Below are 21,946 nucleotides of genomic sequence, written 5' to 3'. Positions count from 1 at the left end.
TTTTTTTTTTTTCTTTTTCTTTTTCGAGATGGAGTCTCTCACTGTTACCCAGGTTGGAGTACAGGGGCGCAATCTCAGCTCACTGCAACCTCCACCTCCTGGGTTCAACTGATTAAGCAATTCTCCTGCCTCAGCCTCCCAAGTAGCTGGGATTACAGGCCCCCACCACCACGCCTGGCTAATTTTGTATTTTTAGCAGAGACGGGGTTGCACCATGTTGGCCAGGCTGGTCTTGAACTCCTGACTTCAGGTGATTCACCTGCCTTGGCCTCCCAAAGTGCTGGGATTACAGCCTTGAGCCACCATGCCCAGTCCTGAATTCTTTCTTGCGTAAGATCCAAGAATGCTCTCTTGGGGTCTGTCTGGATCGAGACCCCTTTCCTGTAACACTCCCAACAATTTCACAGTCCTCAATGCCATAACAAATGACCTTGTCCATGCATTACCTATGTGGCAGACATGTTTGCAGGATTCCCAGGGAAAAGGAACAAGATTGCCCTTCTTTTTGACAGCTACGAAGCTTCTGCCTTATGTCACTGGCTCCTTGCTAGTGCCCCCTGCAGGATTTTATTGGTTTGGGGTTGTTTTGAGAGACAGAATCTTGCTCTGTCACTCAGACTAGAGTACAATGGCGGGATCATAGCTCACTGCAGCCTCAAATTTCCAGGGTCAAGTGATCCTCCTGCCTCAACCTCCCAAAGTGCTGGGATTGCAGGCGTGAGCCAAAGTGCTCAGCCTCGTTGAGGTCTTTTTTTTTTTTTTTTTTTTTTTTTTGAGACAGAGTCTCGCTCTGTCCCCCAAGCAGGAGTGCAGTGGCGAGATCTTGGCTCACTGCAACCTCCGCCTCCTGGGTTCAAGCAATTCTCTGCCTCAGCCTCCCAAGTAGCTGGGATTACAGGAGCCCACCACCACGCCTGGCTAATTTTTGTATTTTTAGTAGAGATGGAATTTCACCATCTTGGCCAGGCTGGTCTTGAACTCCTGACCTCGTGATCCACCCACTTCGGCCTCCCAAAGTGCTGGGATTACAGGCGTGAGCCATGGCGCCCAGCTGTGGTCTTTTTACATCTTTCCTTCTAGGCCGGGCACAGTGGCTCACGCCTGTAATCCCAACACTTTGAGAGGGTGAGGCAGGTGGATCAACTGAGGTCAGGAGTTTAAGACCAGCCTGACCAATATGGTGAAACCCCAACTCTATTAAAAATACAAAAATTAGCTGGGCATGGTGGCGTGTGCTTGTAGTCCCAGCTACTTGGGAGGCTGAGACAGGAGAATTGCTTGAATCAGGAGGTGGAGGTTGGCAGTGAGCTGATATCGTGCCACTGCACTCCAGACTGAGCAACAGAGCGAGACTCTGTCTCTAAATAAATAGATTAAATAATAATTATTTCCCTCTTATCAACAAGGCTGCAGTGGTGGTACCTGGACCAATGCTGTAAAAGTAATGTGTAAGAAAACTTCTAGAAGCAGAATTATCTCAGGGCCAGGCACAGTGGGTCACACCTGTAATCCCAGCACTTTGGGAGGCCGAGGCAGGCAGATCGCCTGAGGTCAGGAGTTGAAGACCAGCCTGGCCAACATGGTGAAACCCTGTCTCTACTAAAAATACAAAAAAATTAGCTGGGTGTGGTGGCACGTGCCTGTAATCCCAGCTACTCAGGAGGTTGAGGCAGGATAATCCTTGAACCCAGGAGGCGGAGGTTGCAGTGAGCCGAGATCACATCACTGCACTCCAGCCTGGGAAACAGAGTGAGACTCTGTTTCAGGAAAAAAAAAAAAAAAAAAAAATATCTCAGGGCCTGTTTCTTTCATAAACACTGAAAGTGGAGTGCTAGACCTGATGTGACAGCTGCAGGGGAACACAGTTCCCCTCTGAGGGAGAGTTAAGTAATACCCACCCCGAGGCAACCCAAGTCACCAGCACTAGGCAAGGCACAGGAACCCTTCCTTTGGCCCACCCTCAACCGCCACTTGCAACTGCTACATGGCAGGGACCCAATTGTTTGGCTCCAGCTGCTTGCCTAGAACAAAATGTAACAGGGCTGAGCGCAGTGGCTTACGCCTGTAATCCCAGCACTTTAGGAGGTGGGGGCAGGCAGATCACTTGAGGACAGGAGTTCAAGACCAGCCTGGCCAACATGGCAAAAACCCACCTCTACTAAAAAATACAAAATAATTAGTCAGGCCTGGTGATGCACGCCTATAATCCCAGCTACTTGGGAGGTTGAGGCAGGAGAATCGTTCTAGTCTGGGAAGGGGATCCTGCAGTGAGCTGTGATCATGCCACTGCACTCCAGTTTGGGAGACTCTGTCTCAAAAAAAAAAAAAAAAAAGTAACTGAGGTTACTTCTGGGGAGAGGCACTTGGTGAAATTGTCACCTTTCATTTGTTATTTTACTTTTTTTTTTTTTTTTTTTTTTTTTGAGACGGAGTTTCGCCCTTGTTGTCCAGGCTGGAGTGCAGTGGCGCAATCTCAGCTCACAGCAACCTCTGCCTCCAGGATTCAAGCGATTCTCCTGCCTCAGCCTCCTGGGTAGCTGGGATTACAGGCGTGTGCCACCATGCCTGGCTAATTTTGTATTTTTTAGTAGAGACAGGGTTTCTCCATGTTGGTCAGGCTGATCTTGAACTCCCAACCTCAGGTGATCCACCTGCCTCGGCCTCCCAGAGTGCTGAGATTATAGGCATGAGTCACTGCACCTGGCTCATTTGTTACTTTATGTGTGCATGTGTGTATCTTGGTATCATTTGCTACTTTGTAGATGTCACTATTGTTGAATTTGTTACAAGGTGTATGTGTTACTGTTATAATTTTTTGGTTTTTTTTGAAACAGTGTCTCACTCTGTTGCCCAGCCTGGAGTGCAGTGGTGCAATCGTAGCTCACTGCAGTCTCCACCTCCTGGGCTCAAGCTATCCTCTTGCCTATGCCTCCTGAGTGGCTGGGACCACAGCTTCATTCCACCACTGTTGGCTAATTTTGTGTGTGTGTGTGTTTTGTAGAGACAGGATCTTGCTATGTTGCCTAGGCTGGTCTCAAACCCCTGATCTCAAGGGATCCTTCTTCCTTAGCCTCCCAAAATGCAGGATTACAGGTGTGAGCCATCATGTCTGGCCCACTGTTATAATTAAGCAGTTATCCTTCCAGAATGCAATCCTGGGCAGGTGTGGTGGCTCACACCTGTAATCCCAACACTTTGGGAGGTTGAGGTGGGCAGATCACTTGAGATCAGGAGTTCGAGACCAGCCTGGTCAACATGGCAAAACACTGTCTCCACTAAAAATACAAAAATTAGCCAACATGGTGGTGGGCACCTATAATTCCAGCTACTCAGGAGGCTGAGACAGGAGAATGGCTTGAACCCAGAAGGTGGAGGTTGCAGTGGGCCAAGGTCGTACCACTGCACTCCAGCCTGGGCGACAGAGAAAGACTCCATCTAAAAAAGAAAAAAAAAAAAAAAAAAGACAATTAGCCGGGTGTGGTGGTGTATGCCTGTAGTCCCAGCTGTGCAGGATTGCTTGAGCCCCAGAGACGGAAGTTGCAGTGAGCTGTGATAGCACAACTGTACTTCAGCCTGACAGCCTGGGCAACAGAGTGAGACCCTGTCTCGAAAGAAAAGAAAAAGAAAAAAAAGAGAAAACAATAAAATAAAATAAAATAAAATAATAAAATAATTAATTAAGATGGCTGAGTACTGACTGGTGTTGTCTCCTCAGCAAGACAGAGGCTGCCTGAGGGCCAGCGCCCACCCTGATTTATTCCTCCCGGCGTCCTTGGGTTCCCAGTTGCCTGGCACAGAGCTTTGGTTCTTGATGCTTGGTAGAAGTATCTGGCTAATGCAAAGGAGGGAGCCTGAGTTACAATCCCCCTTCCCCTGCCACTCAGTCTTTGTGTGACATTGGATGTGTCACTTCTTCTTTCTGTGCTCTGGGCCGTGGGAACGGGGTCTTTGGGCTCTGATGGTGACCTCTGATTCAGACTCCTGCCTGCCTGGTGCCTCTGAGTCAGTGAGAAGAGACAGGGTGGCTGTGACCTCCCTAGACTGTTGTGGTTAAGATTGAGGGACTGCTACTTCCTAGAAATGACCTTGACCACAGTGGTTAATCCATCCGATCTAAGATAAATATTGTACAAAAAAAAAAAAAAAAAAAAAAACCCACAAAAACCTGTCTGAGCTTCTGTAATATCCTCTGAGAAGCAAGGATGATTCTGGCCCCTGCCTCATGGGCCAGGATCAGAAGTGTATTTTAGTAGATGTGAGCCACTGCGCCCAGCCAATTTTTGTATTTTTTGTAGACACAGGGTTTTATCACTTTGTCCACGTTGGTCTTAAACTCCTGGGCTCAAGCAATCTGCCCACCTTGGCTTCCCAAAGTGCTGGGATTACAGCCATGAACCACCACACCCAGCCTAATTTATTTATTTTAAGAAATGGGGGGCCGGGCGCGGTGGCTCAAGCCTGTAATCCCAGCACTTTGGGAGGCCGAGACGGGCGGATCACGAGGTCAGAAGATCGAGACCATCCTGGCGAATACGGTGAAACCCTGTCTCTACTAAAAAATACAAAAAACTAGCCGGGCGCGGTGGCGGGCGCCTGTAGTCCCAACTACTCGGGAGGCTGAGGCAGGAGAATGGCGTGAACCCGGGAGTCGGAGCTTGTAGTGAGCTGAGATCCGGCCACTGCACTCCAGCCTGGGCGGCAGAGCGAGACTCCGTCTCAAAAAAAAAAAAAAAAAAAAAAANGAAATGGGGGCCAGGCATGGTGTATCATGCTTGTAATCCCAGCACTTTGGGAGGCCAAGGTGGGTGGATCACCTGAAGTCAGGAGTTCGAGACTAGCCTGGTCAACATGGTGAAACTCCTCCTCTACCCAAAAATACAAAACTTAGCTAGGCACTGTGGTGCGCACCTGTAACCCTAGATACTTGGGAGCCTAAGGTGGGAGAACTGCTTGAACTTGGGAGGTGGAAGTTGCAGTAAGTCGAGATCGCATGACTGCACTCCAGTCTGGGCAATAGACTGAGATTCTGCCTCCAAAAAAAAAAAAAAAAAAAGGCCGGGCGCGGTGGCTCAAGCCTGTAATCTGTAATCCCAGCACTTTGGGAGGCCGAGACGGGCGGATCACGAGGTCAGGAGATCGAGACCATCCTGGCTAACACAGTGAAACCCCGTCTCTACTAAAAAAAAAAAATACAAAAAACTAGCTGGGCGAGGTGGCGGGCGCCTGTAGTCCCAGCTACTCGGGAGGCTGAGGCGGAGGAATGGCATAAATCTGGGAGACAGAGCTTGCAGTGAGCTGAGATCCGGCCACTGCACTCCAGCCCGGGCCAGGTGCGGTGGCTCACATCTGTAATCCCAGTAGTTTGGGAGGCTGAGGTGGGCGGATCACAAGGTCGGGAGATAGAGACCATCCTGGCTAACACAGTGAAATCCCGTCTCTACCGAAAATACAAAAAAAAAAAAAATTAGCTGGATGTGGTGGCGGGTGCCTGTAGTCCCAGCTACTCGGGAGGCTGAGGCAGGAGAATGGCGTGAACCCAGGAAGCGGAGCTTGCAGTGAGCTGAGATTGCACCACTGCACTCCAGCCTGGGCGACAGGGCAAGACTCCATCTCAAAAAAAAAAAAAAAAAAGATATGGAGTCTCCCTAGGTTGCCCAAACTGGTCTTGAACTCCTGGCCTCAAGTGATCCTCTCACTTCGGTCTCCCAAAATGCTGGGATTACAGGCAGAGCCACCACACCAGGTTCAGCCATTTTTGGAAAGATGCCTTTTAACCTGCAAGAAACAAGACAGGAGAGTCCCTCAGGCAAGCGGCAGGGTTTCATCTCTTCTCAAACCTCCTGAGCAACCAACCACTCCTGATTTCAGCTGTCACAGATACTATCATCTTGCCACTCTACTTGTCAAACTAGAGGCTGGGATTCTCATACAGCCAGTAGGCAGTCTGTCACTTGACACCCAGGCCATGTGCACTTCCTAAACAGCATCCCAGGCCAAGAATCATGAATAAGAAGGTGAGATACCTGCCTTACCAAACAGCAAAACATACTGTCATCAAAACAGTAAGACATTGGCTCAGGGTCAGATGTGGTGGCTCACGCCTGTAATCCCAGGACTTTGGGAGGCTGAGGCGGGTGGATCACCTGGGGTCAGGAGTTCGAGATCAGCCTGGCAAACGTAGCAAAACCCCGTCTCTACTAAAAATACAGAAATTAGCCAGGTATAGTGGTGGGCGCCCGTAATCCCAGCTACTCGGGAGGCTGCTGAGGCACGAGAATCATCACCGGAACCCTGGAGGCAGAGGCTGTAGTGAGCTGAGATTGCACCACTGCACTCCAGCTTGGGTGACAGAGCAAGACACTGTCTCAAAAAAAAAAAAAAGACATTGACATTGACTCAGGGTAAGGTGTGGTGGCTCATACCTGTAATCCCAGCACTTTGGAAGGCTGAGATGTGAGGATCACTTGAGGCCAGGAATTCAAGACCAGCCTGGGCAACACAGCAAGGCCCCATCTCTTTTTTTTTTTTTTTTTTGAGACGGAGTCTCGCTCTGTCGCCCAGGCTGGAGTGCAGTGGCCGGATCTCAGCTCACTGCAAGCTCCGCCTCCCGGGTTGACGCCATTCTCCTGCCTCAGCCTCCCGAGTAGCTGGGACTACAGGCGCCCGCCACTTCGCCCGGCTATTTTTTTGTTAGCCAGGATGGTCTCGATCTCCTGACCTTGTGATCCGCCCGTCTCGGCCTCCCAAAGTGCTGGGATTACAGGCGTGAGCCACCGCGCCCGGCCCCATCTCTTAAAAAAATACTTAGATTCACCAGGCGTGGAGGTGTACGCCTGTAGTTCCAGCTATTCAGGAGGCTGAGGTGGGAAGATCCCTCAAGCCCGGGAGGTGGAGGCTACAGTGAGCAATGATCACACCACGGCATTCCAGCCTGAGCCTGGATGACGGGGTGAGATCCTGTCTCTAAAATAAAAAAGCAACAAACAAACAAACAAACAAGCAAACAAAAAAGACATTGGCTCAGGAAAATATCAAGAGAGAAAGTAGAAACAAATACAAAAACAATACAGCATTGACTCAGGAAAATACTGAGAGGGAATCCAAGAACAAATTCAGGAAGATTTATATAAGAACATAATATAGGTTCAAGGTGGCATGGCAACTTCATGGGAAAGGAGGTGTTATTTGCCTTGTCAGTTCGCACTGGAATGAGACAAAACCTGAACCCTACCTTAGACCATACACAAAAATAAAGTCTGAAGGAATCAACTATTTCAGGGAGGTAGGATGTGGTGGCTCACGCCTGTAATCCCAGCACTTTGGGAGGCCAAGGTGGGCGGATTGCTTGAGCCTAGGAGTTCAAGACCAGCCTGAGCAACACAGTAAACCCCATTTCTACCCCCTCCCCCCAAAAAAAATTAGCCAGGCACGGTGTGGCTCACATCTATAATCCCAGCACTTTGGGAGGCCGAGGCAGGTGGATCACCTGAGGTCCGGAGTTCGAGACCAGCCTGACCAACATGGAGAAACCCCATCTCTACTAAAAATACAAAATTAGCCAGGTGTGGTGGTACATGCCTGTAATCCCATCTACTCCAGAGGCTGAGGCAGGAGAATGGCTTGAACCCGGGAGGCAGGGTTGCTGTGAGCCGAGATATCACCATTGCACTCCAGCCTGGGCAACAAGAAGGAAATTCTGTCTCAAAAAAAAAAAAAAAAATTAAACAGGCACGGAGGTGCTTATCTGTAGTTCCAGATACTCAGGGGGTTGAGAGGGTGGGGTTGAAAGGGTGGGGCAGGGGCTGGGGATCACTTGAACCTGGGAGGTCAAGGCTGCAGTGAGTCATGATCATGCCACTGTACACTGTACACAGAACGAGACCCTGTCTCAAAATCAATCAAGCAAGCAAGCGATCACAGGGAAAGATGAAAATGAACATTCATACAAAGACCTGTGGAGGGAAGGCAAGATTTCTCCCTTACACTCTTACATCTCTGGCTGGGCCTAAGAATTAAACTAACGTTTGATCAATTAATAGGAGAAAAGCACAGAAACGTATTTAACGTAAGTTCTAGGGTACACGGGAGTCCTGAAAAGGAATTGAAGACCCAAAGAGGCAGTTAGAGTCAAACACTTATTTACTGTATTGGACAAACAGTAGAAAATTATGGATGGGCGCGGTGGCTCATGCCTGTAATCCCAATACTTTGAGAGGCCAAGGCGGGCAGATCACCTGAGGTTGGGAGCTTGAGACCAGCCTGATCAACATGTAGAAACCCTGTCTCTACTAAAAATACAAAAATTAGCTGGGTGTGGTGGCACATACCTGTAATTCCAGCTACTCGGGAGGCTGAGGCAGGAGAATCACTTGAACCTGGGAGGCAAAGATTGCAGTAAGCTGAGATCACACCACTGGACTCCAGCCTGGGCAACAGAGTCAGACTCCATCTCAAAAAAAAAAAAAAAGAGTAGTAAATTATAGATGGGTGTGGTGGCTTACACTAGTAATTCCAACATTTTGGGAGGCCAAGGTGGGAGGATTGCTTGGGCCCAGGAGTTCAAGAACAGCCTGGACAACACAGGGAGACCCCATCTCTAAAACAACAAAAAATAAAATTAGCTGGATGGCATGCATTTGTAGTCCCAGGTACTCAGGAGGCTGATGTGGGAGGCTCGCTTGAGCCCAGGAGTTTGAGGCTGCAGTCAGCTATGATTGTGCCACTGTACTCCAGCCTGGGCAGCAGAGTAAGACCCCATCTCTAAATAAATACATAAATAAATTTTAAAATTATAAATAAATATAAATAAAGTTTTAAAAGGGTAGTAAATTATGAAAATGTGACAAGCCAAAGGGGTTTGGGCTAGGGCAGTTACTGGTGGAAAAATGACTAGAAAAATAAGGGTTTGTTTAACAAGGTTTGTTTGTACATTTTTTTCCTCAGCTTTGACTCCCTGTCTTCTGGTGATAAGAATTTTATGCTCTAGGGCTGCGTGCGGTGGCTCAGGCCTGTAATCCCAGCACTTTGGGAGGCAGAGGCAGGTGGATCACTTGAGCTCAGGAGTTGGAGACCAGCCTGGGCAACTTAGTGAAACTCTGTGTCTACCAAAACTACAAAAAATTAGCTTGGCATGGTGGTGCGTGCCTGTGATCCCAGCTATTTTGGGGATAAGGTGAGAGGATTGCTTGAGACTAGGAGGTGGAGGCCGGGCGCGGTGGCTTAGGCCTATAATCCCAGCACTTTGGGAGGCTGAGGTGGGCGGATCACGAGGTCAGGAGATTGAGACCATCCTGGCTAACACAGTGAAACCCCATTTCTACTAAAAAAAAAAACAAAAAAAAACCAAAAATTTAACCGGGGCCGGGCGCAGTGGCTCACGCCTGTAATCCCAGCACTCTGGGAGGCCGAGGCGGGCGGATCACGAGGTCAGGAGATCAAGACCATCCTGGCTAACACGGTGAAACCCCGTCTCTACTAAAAAATACAAAAAATTAGCCGGGCGCAGTGGCGGGCGCCTGTAGTCCCAGCTACTCAGGAGGCTGAGGCAGGAGAATGGCGTAAACCCGGGAGGCGGAGCTTGCAGTGAGCCGAGATCCGGCCACTGCACTCCAGCCCGGGCGACAGAGCCAGACTCCGTCTCAAAAAAAAAAAAAAAAAAATTTAACCGGGCGTGGTGGCGGGCGCCTGTGGTCTCAGCTACTCGGGAGGGTGAGGCAGGAGAATGGTGTGAGCCCGGGAGGCAGAGCTTGCAGTGAGCCAAGATCAGGCCACTGCACTCCGGCCTGGGCTATGACTCTGTCTCAAAAAACAAAAAACAAACAAACAAAAACAAAACAACAACAAAAGACTTGGAGGTGGAGGCTGCAGTGAGCCGAGATCACACCACTTCACTCCAGCCTGCAACAGGATGAGACCCTGTCTTAAAAAATAAAAAAAAGTGCAGCACACCAACAAGGCACAAGTATACATATGTAACAAACCTGCACGTTATGCACATGTACCCTACAACTTACAGTATAATAATAATAAATAAATTTAAAAAAATAAAAAAAAAAATAAAAAAAAAAATAAAAAAAAAAAGAATTTTACTTTCGGATGGGGAGGGCATCTTCCATATGGGGGGGGGGGGTTATCTCCTTTGCCAGAGAAAAGAGGGAAGCCAGAGTGCTTTTCCTGTACCTGCTGTTTTTCAAGTACCCTTAGCTCAAAACAATCCATATACCAAAGTGGCATATTTTGGAGTGGCGTCATCTGCCACGCTCAGAATGAAAGAGATGGTTCATGGCAGCTCTAATAATTGCTCAACACCAGCAACAATGCAAAAACAGGTCACTGACAGGTGAAAAGATAAAGTGTGGGACATTCATATAACAGAAAACAACTGAATAATAAAAAGAAACAAGGCCAGGCACCATGGCTCATGCCTATAATCCAAGCACTTTGAGAGGCAAAGGCAGGTGGACTGCTTGAGTCCAGGAGTTCGAGACCAGCCTGGACAACATGGCAAAACCTTGTCTTTAAAAAAATACAAAAATTGGCTGGGCGCGGTGGTGCACAGGTGTAATCACAGCTACTCGGGAAGCTGAGGTGGGAGGATTGCTGGAGCCTGGGAAGTTGAGGCTACAGTGAATTGTGATGGTGCCACTGTACTCCAGTCTGGGTGACAGAGGGAGACTCCATCTTAAAAGAAAACAAAAAGAAACAAACCACTGACACATCCAACAACACGAGTGACTTTCTTTTTTTCCTTTTTTTTTTTTTTTTTTGAGACAGAGTCTGGCTCTGTCGCCCAGGATGGAGTGCAGTAGCGTGATCCCAGCTCACTGCAACCTCTGTCTCCTGGGTTCAAGTGATTCTCCTGCCTCAGCCTCCCAAGTAACTGGGATTACAGGCACACACCAACAGGCCTGGCTAATTTTTGTATTTTTAGTAGAGACGGGGTTTTACCATGTTGGCCAGGCTGGTCTTGAACTTCTGACCTCAAGCAATCCACCCGCCTTGGCCTCCCAAAGTGCTGGGAAAATGAGTGAGTTTCAAACATCATATGCTGGGGAAAGAAGCCCAACCCAAAAGGCTACACATTGTCTGAGTCAGCTTATACGACTTTCTGAAAAAGACAAAGTTATAGGAACCACAAACAAATCAGTTAGGGCCAGGGGCTGGAGTAGGGGCCAGAGCATAAAAGGGCAAGAGAAAATTTCTTTTTTTTTTTTCTTTTTTTTTTTTCTAAGACTGAGTCTTGATCTGTCGCCTAGGCTGGAGTGCAATGCCACAGTCTTGGCTCACTGCAACCTCCACCTCTCGGGTTCAAGCAATTCTCCAGCCTCAGCCTCCCAAGTAGCTGGGACTACAGGCATGTACCACTAAGTCTGGCTAATTTTTGTACTTGTAGTAGAGCCTACAAGGGGTTTCACCGTGTTGCCCAGGCTGGTCTCAAACTGCTGTCTTCACGTGATTCGCACACCTCGGCCTCCCAAAGTGCTGGGATTACAGGCATGAGCCATCATGTTCGGCCACTGGTAAGAGGAAGTTTCTTAGGGTGATGGAAATAATTGTCTTGATTATGGACATGTTTTAATGATATACCTGTATGTCAAAACATGCAATTTCAGCCAGGCATGGTTTAAATATGAGCAGTTTGTGTTCAGTCAATTACATCCCAACAAAGCTGGGAAGGAGGGCAGTAAGAGAGGGAAGGGACGAAAGGACAGAAAAAGAGAAAACTAATATGGCAATCATTAACAAAATGAAAGATATATACATCCTGTGACTCAAATGTCTTTTTTTTTTTTTTTTTTTTTTTTTTTGAGACAGAGTTTTGCTCTTGTTGCCCAGGCTGGAGTGCAGTGGTGTGAACTTGGCTCACTGCAACCTCTGCCTCCCAGGTTCAAGTGATTCTCCTGCCTCAGTCTCCTGAGTAGCTGGGATTACAGGAGCCTGCCATCATGCCCAGCTAATTTTTGTATTTTTAGTAGAGACAAGGTTTCACCATGTTGGTCAGGCTAGTCTTTTTTTTTTTTTTTTTTGAGACAGAGTCTTGCTCTGTCGCCTGGGCTGGAGTGCAGTGGCCGGATCTCAGCTCACTGCAAGCTCCGCCTCCCAGGTTTACGCCATTCTCCTGCCTCAGTCTCCCGTGTAGCTGGGACTACAGGCGCCCGCCACCTCGCCCAGCTAGTTTTTTGTATTTTTTAGTAGAGACGGGGTTTCACCGTGTCAGCCAGGATGGTCTCGATCTCCTGACCTCGTGATCCGCCCGTCTCGCCCTCCCAAAGTGCTAGGATTACAGGCTTGAGCCACCGCGCCTGGCCGTCAGGCTAGTCTTGAACCCCCGATCTCAGGTTATCCACCCATCTTGGCCTCCCAAAGTGCTGGGATGCGCCAGGTACAGTGGTTCATGCCTGTAATCTCAGAACTTTGGGAAGCCAAGGCGGGCAAATCATGAGGTCAGGAGTTCAAGACCAGCCTGGCCAACATGGTGAAACCCCATCTGTACTAAAAACACAAAAATTAGCTGGGTATGTTGGTGCATGCCTGTAATCCTAGGTACTCAGGAGACTGAGGCAGGAGAATTGCTTGAATCTGGAGGTGGAGATTGCAGTGAGCCGAGATCATGCCACTGTACTCCAGTCTGGGCCACAGAGCGACACTCCATCTCAAAAAAAAAAAAAAAAAAAAGCAAAAACAAAAAAGTGCTGGGATTATAGGTGTGAGCCGCCATGCCTGGCCATCATTTATTGTTATTTTATTTTATTTTATTTTATTTTATTTTATTTTATTTTTAGAGACAGGATTTCACTATGTTGCCCATGCTAGCCTCAAACTCCTGGGCTCAAGCAGTTCTCCCGCCTCGGCCTCCCAAAGTGCTGGGATTACCAGGGTGAGACTCTGTACTCACAAATGCTGTTTTTTTGAAAACTATGCTTCACTAAAGATCCAGTCTTAGGGATATTGATTCAGGGACCTTTACAGCATCATCATAGTGGCAAAACTCAGGAAGGTCCAGGAATTGTCCATCAGTAGGATAACGGTTGATTATACTATGGCAGAGTCGCACGATGAATTCTGTAGCTACTAAAAACAAGAGTTAGGTATACGTGTATAGATGATTAAGTGGAAATAGCAAGTTGCACAGTAACTGTATAGTATGATTCCATCCTGTGTGTATTCTAGTTTGCACCAGCACTGAAAAAGGGTCTCTCACAGGAGGGCAGTTCTACTGGTTACACTTGACAGTTCCCAGGGTAACACTGCCCCCTAGGGGATATCCTAGAGATCCCTCTACAGACAGTCCCTGAGTTGTCAGTTCTAATATTTTTCAACTTTATTACGATAGGTTTACCAGGATGTAACTCCATCGTAAGTCAAGGAGCATCTGTATTTGAAATACATTTCATTACAAATTATTTTCCTGAACACTCTAATGCAACAGCTGTTATCAAGGTCTCCAGGGACCAGACCCTTGCCAAACAACTGTCAATTCTCTTTCCTCATCTTCTTCAACTCGGGGACATGTGACACAGCTAATCCCTCTCTCTCTCCATCTTGAAATATCTTTTTCAGGCCGGGCGTAGTGGTTCGCGCCTGTAATCCCAACAATTTGGGAGGCCGAGGCGGGTGGACCACTTGAGGTCAGGAGTTTGAGACCAACCTGACCACCACGGTGAAACCACATCTCTACTAAAAATACAAAAATTAGCCAGGCATGGTGGTGCGCACCTGTAATCACAGCTACTCAAGAGGTTGAGGCAGGAGGATCGCTTGAACTCGGGAGGCTAAGGTTGCAGTGAGCCGAGATCACGCAACTGCACTCCAGCCTGGGCGACAGAGCAAGACCTTGTCTCAGAAAAAAAACAAAAACAAAAACCAATAAAAGTCCTTGGCCGGGCGCGGTGGCTCACGCCCCTAATCAGGAGTTCAAGACCAGCCTGGCCAAGAGGGTGAGACCCCATCTCTACTAAAAAAAAAAAAAAAAAAAAAAAAAAAGCACAAAAAAACAAACTACAAAAATAAGCGTGGCGCGGTGACCGGCGCCTATAATCCCAGCTACTCGGGAGGCTGACGTAGGAGAACCACTTGAACCTGGGAGGCGGAGGTTACAGTGAGCCAAAATCGAGCCATTGCACTCCAGCCTGGGCGACAGAGTGAGACTCCGTCTCAAAAAAATAAAATAAAATAAAATAAAAATAAAAAATAAAAGTCCTTAACACGGCCCACGAGGCTCCATGGAATCTGGCCCCAGCCTGTCCACTCAACTTCATCTATTACAATCTGGGCACTCAAAATATGGTCTGCGGATCGGCAGCATGGAAGTCACCTGGGAGCGAGTTAGCACTGCAGCTTCTCAGACCTCCCTCTTCATCTGCTGGATCAGAACCTGAACTTTTTAGTTTGAGCAGAGCGTCTCCCAAGCTTACAAGCTTCCCCTTCACCCTGATTTAGCCATAAGGGTATTTCATATTCCTCACTTGCCGTTCTTGGGAGCTGACCAGAAGTACTTGCAATGCGCGCAGCTACAGGCAAATACGCACCGACGCTTGCGCAGGCGCACTGCGCCCCCGTCGGAGCGCTCCTATTTGAGTACGCGTGCGCTCAAAGCACCGGCGAAGGAGGCAAGGCCTATTTGCCGGGCTGTCCCAGCTAGGGGTGGCCAGGACCTGAAAGGAGGAGAGGGGTTTCCGCTTCCGGCAGGAGTCGGAAGTCACTGTCTCCCGGGTGAAGGGAGCTTTCGCAGCTAGGGAAGGTGAGTGCCGGTGCGGCTCGTGCGAGAGGGCGTTGGGGCCGAGCAGGACTGGGAGTTCCTCGACTCCGTGCGTTTACGGGGTCCTGGAGGAGGCTCCTGGGACCTCGAACTTGGGGGAAGGCAGGTCGGGGAGACTGACTTCCCCGGACCCCAGCCTTCCCAGCGCGACAACCGGGACGCCTGGCTCCTCCGGGCGGCCGTCGGGAGGCGATGCCGAAGCCTTAGTGAGTCTGTAGGAACAGCCAACCCTCCACCTCTTGGGTCCCAGCAGATTCGGGGGATGACTCCTCTACCATCCCCTTTTGGCGCACTTGGACTTAACGTTGTCACAGGACAGGCCGAGGCCTCTGCAGTCCTTGTGCACGCCAGACCCCATTCATGGGATGGGGGGACTGTAGTCCCTGGGCAAAATGAGCTCCTGGGGCTCATCCGTAGATTTTGTTTGGACTTTTTTTTTTTTTTTTTTTTGAGACAGAGTCTTGCTGTCTCTCCCCAGCTGGAGTACAGTGGCGCGATCATAGCTCATTGCAGCCTCGACCTCCTGGGCGCAAGCTTCTCACTTTAGCTTCCTGAGTAGGTAGGACTACAGACTCTGGACTAATTTTTGTGATTTTGTAGAGATGAGAGGTCTCACTATGTTGCCCAGGCTGGTCTGGAACTCCTGGCTTCAAGCGATCTTCCCACCTGGGCCTCCCAAAGTGATGAGATTACAGGCGTGACCTCCCAAAGTGATAGAGTTACAAGCAAACTGATTGATTGATGTATTCAATAGTGGTTATTGCTGAGCACGATGGCTCATGCATGTGATGCCAGCACTTTGGGAGGCCGAGGCGGGAGTATCGCTTGAGCCCAGGAGTTACAGACCAGCCTGGGCAACATGGTGGGTGCCCGTCTCTACAAAAAATACAAAAATTAGCTGGGCATGATGCCGCGGCTAATTTATATTTCAGAGGTAGAGGGGCGGGGGAGGATCGCCTAAGGGATGTCTGAGAGAAAAAGGCATTGAGGATGAATCCAAGGTATTTTTTGTTTGTTTGTTTCTTTTTTGAGAGGAGAGTCTTGCTCTGTCGCCCAGGCTGGAGTGCAGTGGCGCGATCTCCGCTCACTGCAAGCTCCGCCTCCCGGGTTCACACCATTCTCCTGCCTCAGCCTCCCTTGTAGCTGGGACTACAGGCGCCCGCCACCACGCCCGTCTAATTTTTTGTATTTTTAGTAAAGACGGGGCTTCACCGTGTTAGCCAGGATGGTTTCGATCTCCTGACCTCGTGATCCGCCCGTCTCGGCCTCCCAAAGTGTTGGGATTACAGGAGTGAGCCACCACCCGGCCGAATCCGTTTTTGATTTGATTATCTGGAAAGATGGAATTGCTGTTACCTGAGATGAGGAAGACTGTGGAAGAGCAGGTTGGAGTGTCAGGGGATTGGTTTCTGACATGTTATATTTAGTATTAGGTGGAAGTTAGACATCAGGTGGAGGAGTGACTGAGGCAGATAGATCAGAGTCTGCAATTCAGAGGACAGACTCAAGGCTGGAGAAGCAGGTGTCCTCAGTGTAGAGCAGGCACCTAAGACTGGGTGAAATCTTCATGTAGGTGATTATAGCCAGAAAGGAGAGGATCCAACAATTAAAATCATGGGCTCTTTGCTCTATTGCCCAGGCTGGAGTGCCTCGGCTCACTGCAACCTCCGCCTCCTGGGTTCAAGTGGTTCTCCTGCCTCAGTCTCCCAAGTAGCTGGGATTACAGGTATGCACCACCACGCCTGACTAATTTTATATTTTTAGGAGAGATGGGGTTTCACCATGTTGGTCAGGCTGGTCTCGAACTCCTGACCTTGTGATCTGCCCACCTTGGCCTCCCAAAATGCTGGGATTACAGGCATGAGCCACCGCACCTGGCCCAAACTCATGTGCTCTCTTCATGAGAGAAAGTTGGCAGACAGGCAGGAGCATAGGAGACTAGCAGGAGCCACCAGTGAGGCAGAGGACAGGGAGCACATGGGGTCCTGAGAGCCACATGTGCTTTCAGGGGGGGAAGGATCCCTCAAATCGGAAGACTGCCATTAGGATTTGCAGTATGGAGCCACCAGTGACCTAAGTTTGGAGGCAAGGGGCGTAGAGAGATGGACAGGAATGCAGATGGCTGTACACTAAAACAGTCTGCAAAGAAATGCATCATAGCTGGAAGAGGATGAAGAGACTTTCTTTTTTTCCCCCTTTTTAAATGAGGAGAGAGGTAATAACAAGTGTGCGAGAGTGATCCAGTGGAGCTGGAAAATTTGATGTTGCTCAAAGAAAAGGGGATGGGAGCCAGGGCAGAATGAACAAATTGTTTTTGCAGGAACGTACTTCCATAGTAAAGGAGGCATGCCAAAGCTGGGAGTGGTGGCGCACGCCTGTTGTCCCAGCTACTGGGTAGGCTGAGGCCAGAGGATTGAGGCTTCAGCAAGCTGTGATCATGCCACTGCACTCCAGCCTGGGCAACAGAGCGAGACCTCATCTCTTAAATAAATAAAGAGGGTGGGTGGATGGCTGAATCAGTTGGTCCTAGGAGCTGTCTTTGGATTGCTTCTATTTACTCAGTGAATTGGAAGCATCACAGTTAAGAGCTGGGGGTGTTGGCCAGGTGTGGTGGCTCACACCTGTAATCCCAGCACTTTGGGAGGCCGAGGCGGGCGGATCACGAGGTCAGGAGATCGAGACCATCCTGGCTAACACGGTGAAACCCCGTCTCTACTAAAAATACAAAAAATTAGCCACACGTGGTAGTGGACACGCCTGTAGTCCCAGCTACTCAGGAGGCTGAGGCAGGAGAATCGTCTGAACCCGGGAGGCGGAAGTTGCAGTGAGTCGAGATCACACCACTGCACTCCAGCCTGCGTGGCAGAGCAAGACTCCGTCTCAAAAACAAACAAACAAACAAACAAAAAGAGTTGGGGGTGTTACATAGGAAGTGATCAGCAAATAATGAATGAAACTCCACTGTTTATTCTGGAAGATCCTGGCAGACTGCTGACCTCCCCTGCCACAGAGGAACGATGCTAGAACCAGCAGTCGTGTGTGTGTGTGTGTGTGTGTGTGTGTGTGTGTGTGTGTGTTGGAGGAGGCGCCATAGGAGGCTCAGGGATGGCAAGCACAGTGCCCTGACCACCGTGCCTAGCAGGGGAGTTGGGCTCGGTGGTAACTGCTGCTGTTTCCCCACCCACCTGCCTCCTGGACATCTGTTCCTAGATATCCCTCTGCCACCCAACCCCATCATTTTCTTCAAAACCCTGTCCTTCCTCTGTGTTACACATCAGAGAATGATGCCACCTTCTCCCCCTAGCCACTGTGTCCCCACCACAAACCTGGGAGTCATCCTGGATTTTCCTCCTCTCGTCATACTCACTCGCTCCGCTGCCATGACTCCTCTGTCTCTCTCGCCCTCTGCCATCTCTACCCCAACAACCCTGTCCTGGCTGTGCCTTTGTCTTCATCCAGATTGTGACTCACACTGCAGTCCCTCAAAAACCCAGGGTGACTTTACCCTTTCACGCCTTGTAGCTCCCAGTAGCTCCCAGGATCCATCCAAACACCCAGAACCCTCCCACCTGTCCCTCCTCTCTCCTCCACCTGCCAGGGGACAGACAGCTGCCCCTGATCCTTCACAGTGTTCCTCTACTCGGAGGTACTTGTTCCCACTTCTCTGCCCTGCAGTCTGTCATCTGGATGGAGGCCATCAGATGCCCTGAGTGTCACTCTTCGTGGATGGTATTTACATGTCCCTTGACAAGAGGAGCAGCCAGTATAGAATCACCAGCTCCTAGGCTTTTAGGCTCCACCCAGCCCTGAACAGCTGGCTTGTCTTGGAGTCTCTTGGGCCACCCTCCCCAGGAACAGTGGCTTCCTTGTATTGGCGCCAGCGATGATGGGCCAGCTCTGTGCAAAGTACTTACCATTCCTGGTGTCAGCCTCACAAGTCTCCTCTGCGATAGCAACCTTATTTCGATCTTTTTTTTTTTTTTTTGAGACGGAGTCTCGCGCGATAGCAACCTTATTTCAATCTTTTTTTTTTTTTTTGAGATGGAGTCTCGTGCTGTCTGTCGCCCAGGCTGGAGTGCAGTGGTGTGAGCTCAGCTTACTGCAATCTCTGCCTCTCGGGCTCAAGTGATTCTCCTGCCTCAGCCTCCTGAGTAGCTGGGGTTATAGACGCCCGCCACTACGCCCAGCTAATTTTTGTATTTTTAGTAGAGATGGGGTTTCACCATGGTGGTCAGGCTAGTCTCGAACTCCTGACCTCGTGATCCACCCGCCTCAGCCTCCTAAAGTGCTGGGATTACAAGCGTGAGTCACCACACCCGACCTTTTTTCCTTTTTTTTTTTTTTTTGGATGCAGGGTTTCATCCTATTGCCTAGGCTGGAGTGCAGTGCCTGGATCATAACTCACTGAAACCTGAAACTCCTGGGCCCAAGCGATCCTCCCATCTCAGCCTCCCAAGTAGCTGGGACTACAGGCTTGCGCCACCAGGCCTGGCTAATTTTTAATTTTTTTTTTTTTTTTTTTAGAGATGAGGCCTCACTCTGTTGCCCAGGCTGATATCCAGCTCCTGGCATCAAGTGATCCTCTCACCTTAGCTTCCCAAAGTGCTGTCTGGAATTACAGGTGTGAGCCACCATGTCTGGCCTTGTCTCTGTTTTATGGATGAGGAAACTGTGGCACAGAGAGCTTAAGTAACCTGCCCAGGTCATGCAGTAAGTGAGAGAGACGGGGTTAGAGCCTCCGCTCACCCCTTCCATCCAGAGTGGGACAGGGGATTTTCCTCCTGTATCAGGACTGAGGGCCTCGTCGCTCAAGGGCAGAGGCCCCAGGACCATAGTGCAAGTCCCAGACCCTCTTTCCGGCCTGCTTTCTAGAGCATTGAGCGGGGGGCTGCGTGGTTTCCTCAAACCACTGACATCTGCCACTCCCCACAGGCTCATCCACCTGCAGACATGGGGCGCAGAAAGTCCAAACGAAAGCCGCCTCCCAAGAAGAAGATGACGGGCACCCTCGAGACCCAGTTCACCTGCCCCTTCTGCAACCACGAGAAATCCTGTGATGTGAAAATGTGAGTGGGGAACGGGGCAAGGGATCCATCCTCCCCACCACCTCCTCCCCGCTGTTCTCCATCCTGCCCCTTGCCTCCCTTGGGGAAGGCGTCATCACCCACAGGCCCTGGGTGCATTGCTCACCAGTCCCTTCTCTTGGTCTGTTTCAGGGACCGTGCCCGCAACACCGGAGTCATCTCTTGTACTGTGTGCCTAGAGGAATTCCAGACGCCCATAACGTGTATCCTTAGAAACCTGGGCTTTTTCCAGAGGATGGGGAGGGGTCTGGAGTCCGGACCCTGCTCCTCTGGCCCACTGTGTGCCCTGGTGCAGGGCCAAGGCCGTCCAGAGGAACAGGTGCCACCTACTGATTTATGTGGGGTGAGAAGGTGCAGGGCAGGGTTCCAATGCCAATGATCACCCTTGACCTAAGCATCTCAGATCTGTCAGAACCCGTGGATGTGTACAGTGATTGGATAGACGCCTGCGAGGCAGCCAATCAGTAGCAACACAGAGGACCCACCCCCTGAGCAGCCCCGCCTACTGTGGACCCAGCTGTTTGGTTCTGGTCCAGAGACATTCCAGGGGTCCAGGGTGTGGGTCCTGGGCTGTCACAGCCCTCTGTGTGCGTGTGTAGAGTGGGCGTGGGTGTGAGTGGGTGTGTGTGCCAGTGTGGAGTGGATGTGGGTGTGTGTGTGGCTGCACGTGTCACTGGGGTGGCCGTGAGTGTGTGTTCATAGATACGCAGTGGTGGCGGGTTCCTGGGCCTGAGGGGCCTGAACTGACCTCTCTTGGCTCCAAAAGCCTTTGCTGTGTTCCCTTCTTCAGCCCCTGGCCCCCCAGCTTTGGGGCTCTGGCTCCCCCCCGGGGGAAGTGGGGGGCTGTTTCCTGATATCCTGAACAAGGGAAGCCCAGTAGAGGCTGGAACTGGACCTCTCCAGCCTCCTCACCAGCACCGTGCCCATCTCAACTGGACTTCCCGCCCTCCTTCTCCACCTTCTAGTGCCCGTGGCCTGGGATTCAAAGCCTCCGTTCCCCAGGTCCCTGGGCTGGGCCCTGACAGGGAGCCGCCCCCCTCCCCATGCTAACAAGGAAGCCCAGTTTTGTGTTCAGTTGCTTTTGTAGAGGAAGCAAGGGCTGGGGTGGGGACAGCTGTCAATCACAAGCCCTTAAATAAAGCAGCCAGCGCACATCCCTTGCTGTCTGTGATGTCTTGGGTTCTGCGTCTGCCTTGTCACCAGAAGAAGGAGAGGGGACCTGAGGTTCCAGCGTTTGGGAGGTGGCCTGGTGGCGCATGTGACCAGCCCTTCACACCGCCCAGCATTTTATTCAGTCAGTAAGCATTCAGGGTGGTGGAGCAGGCAGACATCTGGCCAGGTGCTTACAGCAGTCATATTAGGAAATGGGGTAGGTGAGACAGAACAGGTGGTCAGAGGAGGCTTCTGGGAGGGGCAGGCTGAGGTGGTGACGTTGTAGGGCCACCTCTAGCCAGATGCTGACCTCTGGCCTTGCCTGCATCACCCCAGTGTCCTGACAGCCACCCTGTGGGGCAGGTGCCAAGCTAACCCCAGGTTCAAAGATGAGGAAACTGAGGCTAGAGGTGAAGGAGGTCACTGGCCCAAGACCCTACAGCCAGAAAGTGGCACGGGGGATCTGAACCCAGGAAACCAGGCTCCACAACTTACAGTCTGACTTCTTGTGAGCCCAGAGTCCAGGCTGAGGGACCAGCTCACAGGCCGTCCTGGAGGTAGTGGGTGGAAGAGGGACACTGGGAAGGGAAACATGAAAGGGACCTTTGTCCAAGGGTGGTGAGGACTCTCAGAAGGCTGGTGTGGGGGCGGGATGTGCGTGGCTGATGGGGAGCACCTGAGGGCTGATGTCCCCTCAGCTGGTCACACCGGTGACAAGGACCACAACACCCAGCAACCTGGGGCAGTGCCGGACCCTCCACCTGGCCTCATGAGCCCGGGTGGCAGGTGACCTGTGCTTCAGAGTCCTCGTTGCCACAGTGCAGGGGACGAAAGCATCTTCTTCCTGGAGCCATGCTAAGGATGGAAATGCCAGACATGGTTAGAGCAGCTCTGGGGCCCACCCAGGGCACGGACGAATGTGAACAGCGCGGGGAGACACTGAGCTGGCCCG

General features: G+C 50.5%; 1 protein-coding gene across 6 annotated transcripts in view; it reads left to right on the top strand.

Moving 5' to 3' along the window:
* The window catches only part of ELOF1 (elongation factor 1 homolog), a 24,612-nt gene extending 3,306 nt beyond the window's left edge, over positions 1–21,306 (top strand). The window contains exons 1-5 of one of the 6 annotated variants that reach the window (XM_025369186.1): positions 18,544–18,664; positions 18,800–18,883; positions 19,691–19,824; positions 19,975–20,045; positions 20,246–20,998. In XM_025369186.1, coding sequence (XP_025224971.1) covers positions 19,709–19,824; positions 19,975–20,045; positions 20,246–20,310 — 252 coding nt within the window. In that variant the 5' untranslated portion in view covers positions 18,544–18,664; positions 18,800–18,883; positions 19,691–19,708 and the 3' untranslated portion in view covers positions 20,311–20,998. The other 5 variants (XM_025369184.1, XM_025369182.1, XM_025369185.1 and 2 more) reach the window with 5 other exon arrangements.
* Positions 21,307–21,946: the final 640 nt, after the last annotated feature.

This window comes from Theropithecus gelada, chromosome 19 (assembly GCF_003255815.1).
Source record: "Theropithecus gelada isolate Dixy chromosome 19, Tgel_1.0, whole genome shotgun sequence".
NCBI lineage: Eukaryota > Metazoa > Chordata > Mammalia > Primates > Cercopithecidae > Theropithecus > Theropithecus gelada.
Note: the sequence above shows the minus strand (reverse complement) of the source record. Positions and strands in the feature narration are given on the sequence as shown.